Source organism: Equus przewalskii, chromosome 6 (assembly GCF_037783145.1).
Source record: "Equus przewalskii isolate Varuska chromosome 6, EquPr2, whole genome shotgun sequence".
Lineage (NCBI taxonomy): Eukaryota > Metazoa > Chordata > Mammalia > Perissodactyla > Equidae > Equus > Equus przewalskii.
Genome location: NC_091836.1, coordinates 45240350 through 45249285, shown reverse-complemented (window position 1 = coordinate 45249285; position 8936 = coordinate 45240350). Strand labels below are relative to the sequence as shown.

General features: G+C 58.3%; 1 protein-coding gene across 1 annotated transcript; it reads right to left on the bottom strand.

Annotated features, from left to right (window-relative positions):
* Window positions 1–995: 995 nt before the first annotated feature.
* DNAJB1 (DnaJ heat shock protein family (Hsp40) member B1) lies at window positions 996–3688 on the bottom strand. The gene is made up of 3 exons (XM_070625227.1): window positions 3308–3688; window positions 2364–2947; window positions 996–2224 (listed from the first exon to the last, which is right to left on the bottom strand). The coding sequence occupies exons 1-3, from the start codon at window positions 3516–3518 to the stop codon at window positions 1994–1996; spliced, it is 1026 nt and encodes a 341-aa protein (XP_070481328.1). The 5' UTR covers window positions 3519–3688; the 3' UTR covers window positions 996–1993.
* Window positions 3689–8936: the final 5248 nt, after the last annotated feature.

Genomic DNA, 8936 nt, shown 5'->3' with positions numbered 1-8936 from the left:
AAATTTTTTTTTTTTTTGAGGACGATTAGCCCTGAGCTAACATCTGCCGCCAATCCTCCTCTTTTTGCTGAGGAAGACTGGCTCTGAGCTAACATCCGTGCCCATCTTTCTCTATTTTCTATGTGGGACGCCTGCCACAGCATGGCTTGACAAGCAGTGCCATGTCCCAACCAGGGAACCCTGGGCCGCTGAAGCGGAATGTGCGCACTTAACCACTGCACCACCGGGCCGGCCCCTTGAGGCTGCTCTTCTAAGGAAACTCGGGTCTTACATTTGGGGGAGAAGCCATGGCTTAAACTGCACTGTCCACTCTTTGCCACTAGCCACATGTAGCTGCTGAGCACTTGAAATGTGGCTGGAATGACCAAGTAACCAAGTTTTTAGTTTTATTTGACTCTAAAACAGTTTCCATTTTAAAAACAGAGAACATTCCCGTTACTGCAGAAAACTCCGGGACAGCGCTGGCCCCACACTATTTTCACCGGTTACATGGTTTCAGTGGGAAGGGAAAGCCACTCCTAGGTTGACCTTAAATATGGTGTTACTGAAGTTTTTACTCGAAGACTTTTTGTAGCTAAGCAGCAATACATTGTTTTCAAACCGTGTAATTACTCACTTTATAATAAAACCAGTTCCTTAAAAAAACCTACAAAGTAAAAGCTCCTGCGGCTGCACACAGAGCAGGAGCAGGAAATGGGCCTTACCCTGGGCGAGGCCCCGGGCAGGAATCCCAGTCCGGCTCGGCCAGCCTGCCTGACACCAGCCTGTTCCAGCAAGGAGGGGGCGGCGGGGGACACGGCAGACCGTGCGCCCCACGCCCAGCGACAGGCCCTGGAAGGCGGCAGGGGAACTGCTTGAACTCCGGCCTTGACCTCCAGAAAAGACCGGTTGACTACAAGGGCCTCTCCAGCCCACCCCCACTCAGGAAGGCAGCCCCGCCGCCCGCCGCCGCCCCGCCAGCAGAGCCCTCAAACAGAGTCGCAGGACCGCCGGCCCAAGGTTTGGCATCAGTCTTTAATGCTGCGGCGCTGCACATTGACAAGTCACACGCTTCGCGCTCACGTTGGCAGTGGCAACTTACAACGAATCTCAAGGTCTGAGCACCAGACTAGCCTGCAGGGCACAGGCGCGCCCCCCCCCCGCCCCCCACCCCCGTTCCTTCTGGACTCCATCATGGCCCTATGCAGGAAGCAGCTACCGGGACTGGTTTCTCTTGAGTGCACACCAATTTTACACAGAATTATAAAAACATATTTACAGACGTTCTACGGTGCTCCTGTAATCAGGAGCAAAGACCCTTTTATCAAAAGGGATATTTAGGGCTGTGCCAAATTCAAAAGGATCAGATCCCTCTGAATGAGTCCAAAGTCCACTAGAGAAAGTCCCGGGGCCACTGCTGAGCCCCGGGCATGCCTCACCGCCTCATCGCCAGGAGAAGGGCGGGACCCTGAGCGCACCCAGCCTGGGGCCGGCAAGGATGGAGGTATTGCTCCGGGCGGCGCCGGGCAGGCAGCTCTGCGCACACTCGAGGTTTCCCAACTCGAGACGACAAAACAGGAGACGACATTCTTCAGTGCATGAGCAAGACGGGGGAACAAACAGAACCAAACGCACCAATCCCACCGCAGAAGCCGAGGAGCGGGCGGGTCTGGTGACAGAGACGGCAGGTGGACGCCCCCGAAGGGCCGCAAGCAAAGGACCGCAAAGGGATCGAGTCCAGCGGCCGGTCTGCCTCTGGCCCCTGGGAGAGCCTGGAGGAGGCGGCTCAGGACCCGGCGGGACAGACTGCAGGGTCTTCACTGCCATCCCCACCACCGGCTGCCCTACAGCTGGAAGAACCACTTAAGTCTGGCGCTCGACTTTGAAAGATTGTAATATATTCTGTGGGAACATTCAGCAGCGCGGGAGCCCTCCCCGGGCCCTCCCGCCCTCACACGGGGCCACCACGGGGCCACCGTCCGCAAATCCATGAGCTCCGCGTCGGGACCTGGGGCTAGACCGGCAGCACCTGCTCCAGCACGGTTCTCGACGTCTGCGGGATTCTCTCGGGGAACACCACCTCGAACTCGATGACGAGGTCTCCGCGTTTGTCGGGCGTCTTGGGCAGCGGGAGGCCTTCTCCGGGGACCTTACGTCGCATGCCGGGCCGGATGACGTCTTTGAACACGACCGGGATGGTCCTGCCGTCCAGGGTGGGCACGTTCACCGTGCAGCCGCAGAGAGCCTAAGAGGAGGAACAGTGTCAGGCAGACGACAGACGCAGGCACCCCAGGCCCGCCCCCAGGTCCACGCCCAGCGCCCCGACAAGTGCCCGGGAGACCCCGGCCCGCCCCCTGGCCCGCCTCCCCACCGCCCGCGCCTACCTCCCGGAGAGAGATCCGAGCCGGGTAAATGACGTCAGAGCCGTCCCTCTTGAAGACATTGTGCGGCTTGTCCTTGAGCACGAAGACAATGTCGGCAGGAATGTTGCTGGAGGTCTGGTCGCCCTCTTTGGGGAAAGTGATCTTGGTGCCCTCCTTCCAGCCGCGCTTCACCTCGATGGTGAGGATCTTGTCCTCGTTGCGCACGCTCTTGCCGTCGGGGCCGAGCCGCTTGTGCGAGATTTTCATCTTCTTGGTGCAGCCGCTGTAGATCTCCTCCAGCGACACGCGCAGGTCGTGCGTGACCGGCGGGTCCTGCTTCCTGCGCGCGGGCTCCGGGGCGGGCCGGGGGCGGCCGAAGTTCACGGTGGGGAAGCCGCCTACGCCCATGGGGAAGCCGGGGAAGAGCGGGTCGTCCACGTCCATGCCCTCCTCGCCGTTGCGCTGCCCGAAGAACGTGTCGAACGGGTTTCGGCCGCCGAAGAACTCGGCGAACATGGCGTGCGGGTCCCCATGGAACGTATAGCTGAAGGACGAGCCGTTCGCGCCGCCGCCGCCCCCGCCGCTGGGGCCGCCGCCCTTCAGGCCTGGAGGCGGGGACGACGCCGTGAGCCGCCGGCCTGGCCGCCCCGGGCCCCGCGCCCCGGGCCCCGCGCCCGCGACCGCAGGAGGCCGGGCGCCTCCGGGACAGCACGCCCCTTGGCGACCCCAGGGAGGGGACGGGGCTGGGAGTGCAAGCGGAGACCGCCGACCTGACCACGTCCCCGCGTCCCCCCGCCCGCGCGACCCCCACCCGGCCCGCAGCCCCGCCCCCGCCCAGTGAGTCCCCGCCCCGCGAGCCCCGCCCCGGGAGCTTCCGCAGCCGCGGCCGGGCCCCCCCCTCCACCGCGCGCCGGCCGGGCCGGGCCGCCCTGCCTCGCGTCAACCGGCGGCGGCTGCGCACGCACCCTCCTCGCCGAAGCGGTCGAAAATGTCGCGCTTGCGCGGGTCGCTGAGCACGTCGTAGGCCTCGGCCACCTCCTTGAAGCGCTCCTCGGCGCCCGGTTCCTTGTTCTTGTCGGGGTGGTAGCGCAGCGCCTGACGGCGGTAGGCCCGCTTGATCTCCTCGTCCGACGCGCCGCGGGCCAGGCCCAGCGTCTGATAGTAGTCTTTGCCCATGGCCCGCGGCCGCCGCCCCGCCGCCGCCCGCCCGACTCTATATACCCGTCCGGCGGAAGCTTCCAGAGCCCGCCGGCCCCCTCCAGAACCTTCCGCTCCGCCCCCGCGCCGCACCCACCAATCGCCGCCGCCCCGGCCGCGACGCGCGGCATCCGGGGCGGGGCCGCGCCGCCAACGGCAGCCCGCGCGCTGCACCGCCCCCCGCCCCGCCCCCGCCAACGCCTCCCGGCGGTGTGCGCACCAGGCTGCGGAGGCCCCGCCCACCCCCGCCGGGAGCCAATCGCGATCTTGCTTCCTGGCCCGGAATACCCGGCCCGCCGCGCGCCCCGCCCCCGCGGGGGTTCCTGCAGGAGGACGCGCGCCGCGGGAACGCCCCCCCGTCCGTAGGGCCGCCGCCAGGTCTCCCCTCCTGTGGGTCCCGGCGGCCCATTCTGGCCGGCCGCCTAGCCCCGCCCTGCCCGCTTCCTCGTTCCGTCTTCTTCCGGTGTGGGGGATGCGGCTGGGAGCTCCCGGCCCGCCCCTGCCCTCACCATGCAGGGCCCCGCCGGCGCGCCGAGGACCCGGCCCGGAGACGCCTTCCCGGCCCCGCTCTTCACGCCTGCCGCTTTACTGCTTTCTCCGGTACAGCGGCCGCTGGAAGCTGAAACGATCCTGTTCCTTGGCGTTCGTGCCAAGTGTCACCTCCCTCCCAGCTTGTGGGCCCACCGGGGCGGGGCCTGGGTGCTGTCAGTGCTGGGTCCCCAGTGCCTGGAGCCCAGTCGCAGTGAACGCTTCGCGAATATTTCTGGTTGTTTTTAGTAGGCTTCTTCTCTTCCTCTCCTAGTACCTTTATGATTTGGGGGACATGGGTGTCAAACACCTCTCGGGGCCTCTGTTGCCTCGCCTGTGGGTGACATGATCTGTTTGGCTCTGAGGGTCTGGGGTGCCTGTGGTCCAGGACAGGGCTGGCGGTCGGGTGAGGGGGCTCAGACAGGGGCAGCGCCTAGCAGGGCACGGGGAATGTGGAGGCGGGGAGGCGGCCGAGGGGCGAGCTTCCTGGAGGAGCTGCTTGGGAGGTCGGGGCTCCCTGCCGAGTTCTTGCTCTTGCTGGCTGTGTGACCTCGGGCTGGGCCCCAGCGTCCGCACCTGTACAAGGCGGGCAGCAGTAGTACCCACTCACAGGGCTTTGAAGCTGATGTGAATCAGCATTGGTGGAGTACCCAGGACAGGCCTGGCCCAGAGGGAGCGTTGCCACAGGGGTGACCAACTGTCATGAGTGGTGGGCTGTTGAGCCACCCCCTCCAGGCAGCGCCACTGCACTATGGCTTCTTATTTTTTTGAGGAAGATGAGCCCTGAGCTAACATCTGCTGCCAGTCCTTCTCTTTTTGCTGGGGAAGACTGGCCCTGAGCTCACATCTGTGCCCATCTTCCTCTACTTTATATGTGGGACGCCTACCACAGAATGGCTTGCCAAGCGGTGCCATATCCACACCTGGGATCCAAACCGTCGATCCCCAGGCTGCCAAAGCAGAATGTGCAAACTTAACCGCTGCACCACCGGGCTGACCCCTGCACCATAGCTTCTGGTGACCGCTGCCCTGGTGCCGGCTGGGACTCCTGAGAAAGAAGAATGTGGCCTTCCCCTGCTGGCCACTCGCTGACGCCAGGGAAACCGTATCAGCAAGGACTCTGAACCAGGACACACACTGGCCGACCTGGGAGGATGGGTCTGGGCAGGGAGTCCCAGGCACTGCACAGCAGGGGGCCTGAACCAGCCAGGGAGGAAGAGAATTCAATTTTTAAAAAGTTACATAAATAGAGGGGCCAGCCCGGTGGTCTAGTAGTTAAGTTTGGCACGCTCTGCTTCGGCAGTCGGGGTTCATGGGTTCAGATCCCGGGTGCAGACCTATGCTACTTGTCGATGGCCACACTGTGGCAGCGACCCACATACAAGATAGAGGAAGACTGGCGTAGGTCTTAGCTCAGGGCCAATCTTCCTCATCAAAAAGAAAAAAAAACCTTAAATACATAGCGGGAGAGTCATCATCATGGGGAAAATCTCAGAGCTGGTGTACTTCTTCACCCTTAGGCACTAGTATTTTATACTCTAAAGTTAATTTAGAATTATAAATGTGGCAGCCTCCAAAGTCTTCCCATGGCTCTGGGGGCCATTGGTTGTCTGGGGGCAACCTCATGGGGGGAACTCCATGAGGACTCCACACCATTCCTTGAGCAAGCCTGGGTCATGTTCAGGAAGTTTTAACTATTTAACCATCCCCCAGCACCCCCCAAAAAGCAACACCAGACACTTCCCTATAAGGCTAGGCTTCCTTGATCTGGACCCTCACTGGGTGCTTCGGATTGTTACTGGAAAAGTGGCTTCGGCAGAAACCTCAGCAAGTCTTGAGCCCCGAGTCGGAGAAGATGTGATGTTTATATCATGCATCAGCTTGGCTGGGCTATAACACCCAGAGGTTCTGTTAAACACTAACCTAAGTGCTGCTGTGAAGATATTTGGTAGATGTAGTCAACACCTACAGTTGTTGGCTTTGAGTACAGGAGGTGACCCTACATAATGTGGGTGGGCCTCGTCCAATCAAGTGACAGGCCTGAAAAGCAAACACTGAGGTTCCCTGAGGAAGAAGCCTCAGCTCCTGGCAAGAGCCTCCAGCCTGTGGGCCGCCCTGCAGGTTTCTGATCTGCCGAGCCAGCCCCACGATCGCGCAAGCCAGCACCTTGAAACAAACCTCCTAACCCACGCACACTCACTAGCACACACATCCTACTGGTGCTGTGTCTTTGCTGGAACCCCGGCTGACACAGGAACCAAGCAGGCGAGGCTGGAGTCCATTGGCAGCAGCTGGAATCCAGACCCACTGCTTGCTCGTTTACTGTCTGCGTGATCTTGCACAACTCGCTTGATTTCTCAGAGCACTGGGCATGTCCTCCATAAAGTGGAGACCCGAGGAGATCTTACCTCCCAGGGTTGCCAGATGAAATCGACAGGGGCCAGGAAATGAACATTACAACAACAGCCAACACCGATGAGGCCCTACTGTGTGCCAAGCCATTTCCAAGCACTCCATGTGTATTAACTCATTTACTCTTCGCAATAATCCTATGAAATTGGCCCACTGTCACCTCCACTTTACAGGTGGGGAAACTGAGGTTCTGAGAGGTCATGTGACTCGCCTGAGATCACTCAGTGAGTACAATGCTAAAGTGTAAGGTCTTTAGCACACTTATGGTAAGCACTCAGCTTGCGTAAGACGTGATTCAGATAATGCTAAAGCCTTAGTTAAAAAAAATGCATCACACCCTTTTCAACTCTTCTTCTCTTCATCAAAAAGAGCTTCAAAAGCACTACAGCCAGATGAGCCAGCGATCCCACCCCTGGTAGAATACTCATGTGAAATAAAAACCCATGTTCATGTAAAAACCCAAGAGTGAACGTTTGTCGAGGCTTTATCTGTAATTACCAACAGCCAGTCAAACGTTCACGGGGCGAATGGACAGGCTGTGATGCAGCCCTGTGATGGAACACTATTCAGCCATCAAAAGGGAATGAGCTACAGATAGAGGAAACAACATACGTGAACCTCAAGTGCATTATGTTAGCGAAAGAAGCCAGACTCAAAGGCTCTTTACTGTGTGATTTCGTTTTATAGGACCTTCTGGAAAATGCAAAAGTATCGGTGCAGAAAGTGGAGCAGTGGCGGCCAGGGGCTGCCGTCTGCTGCTGAGGGGCACAGGGGAATTTGTTTGGATGACGGAAATGTTCTATAGCTTGCCTGTGGCAGTGGTTACACGACAGTATGTATTCAGCACTGTACACTAGAAAAAGGTGAATTTTACTCTATGTAAATTATAACTCAATAAAAATACAAAGAAAGAAAAAATAAACATCCATGGAATTAAAACAAAATAAGGAAAGTCAAGACAGGATAGGGCTTGGGAAACCTCTCTCTGGGGCTCCTGACACAGCGGAAAGTTGCTGACCAGCCCAGTCTTGCCTGCTCTTGGCTTCGCCTCCCCCCACACTGCTCTGAACTAGCTCGATCACAACCACACACCAAAAACAAGTCAAGCCAGGTTCCGGGAAAACCGAGCTCCTACCTTAAATGTGGGCGATACAAAAGGAGCCTGTGAGGCGGACACACCAAACACACCAGATCTTTGATGTCCAAGTGCCTGCTGGTTCCCCCCAATCTGAGACCCGAGGAAGCTCCCTCATCCTTCAGCACTGCCACAGCGCAAGACCTTTCTGAAATTTCCCCTTTGGAAATCGCCTTACGGGGCTTGCCCCAGCTAGTTCAGCAAACACCACACAGCATCTGCTTGTCACTGTTATGAGTCCCCTGCTTTGCTGGATGCTGAGGACACAGGCAGCATCTGGCTGGCCCTACCAGCAGGCACAGGCAGAGCAGCGCTATGGGGTCTGGAGTGGCTTGAGCAGAGTGGCCAGTCTCATTTCAAGGGTGGACTTGAGGTCTGCCAGCAGACGAGGCCAACAGGGATCCTAGCACTTGCAATATGCATTAAAAACAAAGAGGATCTTCCTCTTGAGGCTGGACCCTGCCTTTCTGTGAGCTCCTCGTGGGTGAGGAGGCTGGCACACAGCATAGTAGGTTCACAAAATGAGCCTGTGCTGTCAAGTGAGTGTGTGGCTCAGAAAAGCAGTGTTGAAAGGGAAATTCCAGAATGTTCCGAGTCTGTAGGAGTGTGCGTGGACTCTCTCTCAACATGTATTTGGACACCACACACCTCGCCCAGTTGGAACCCAGTGATCCAAAGACACACCCACTCAGGCCACACTGGAGAAGCTCAAATTGGCAGAACTGGCAAAGTAGCAAAACATGGCTAGATTTTGGGGGCTCAACCCTGCTCCTTCAGCACCTCACAATTAGATACCTCAAGTACCTCAATCTGGTAGGATTTTAACTTGCAGCCTCTGAGTGAGTACTCCCCTTGTCCTCCTCAATGACGGTGGGGGATGCGGCCTGTCAGGACACAAAGGCTCTCAAGACACTGTGAGCCCACAACTGCCAACAAGGAAGATGTGTGCTTTTGAAAGCACAGTTATAAAATGCCTTTATGTTTTCATCTGTTTTGCCCAGATGAGCCTGGTGAGAAAGATAGCGAGTCTCTGAAGACCACAGCCTTGACTTCCTTTGCTTGGAAATAGGAGTCGGCAAAGCTGTAGCTTCAGAAGTTTCCAGAACCTGAATGACTAAGTGCTAGGCACTGACTCACCTTGCCCCACCCTGCTCCCCTATGAATCAGTGATCTACTTTTGAGGACGTTTCACCATGTCCCCGAGGCCAGGCCTCTGAGTTCCGGAGGGTAAATAGTAGATGAAGTCTCCAGGGCAGGGAGGGTCTGCAACCAGGAGAAAGGAGAGAAGCTAGAGGAGTGTGCCAGGTGCTGCCCACTCCTTA

What these genes read in the sequence shown, in the direction of transcription:
- DNAJB1 (XM_070625227.1), bottom strand. Translation starts at nt 3,518, where the DNA reads ATGGGCAAAGACTACTATCAGACGCTGGGCCTGGCCCGCGGCGCGTCG. An exon ending in CGACCGCTTCGGCGAGGAGG is followed by an intron (nt 2,948 to 3,307) that starts GTGCGTGCGCAG and finishes CCCCGCCTCCAG; the next exon opens with GCCTGAAGGGCGGCGGCCCC. An exon ending in CTCGGATCTCTCTCCGGGAG is followed by an intron (nt 2,225 to 2,363) that starts GTAGGCGCGGGC and finishes TCCTCCTCTTAG; the next exon opens with GCTCTCTGCGGCTGCACGGT.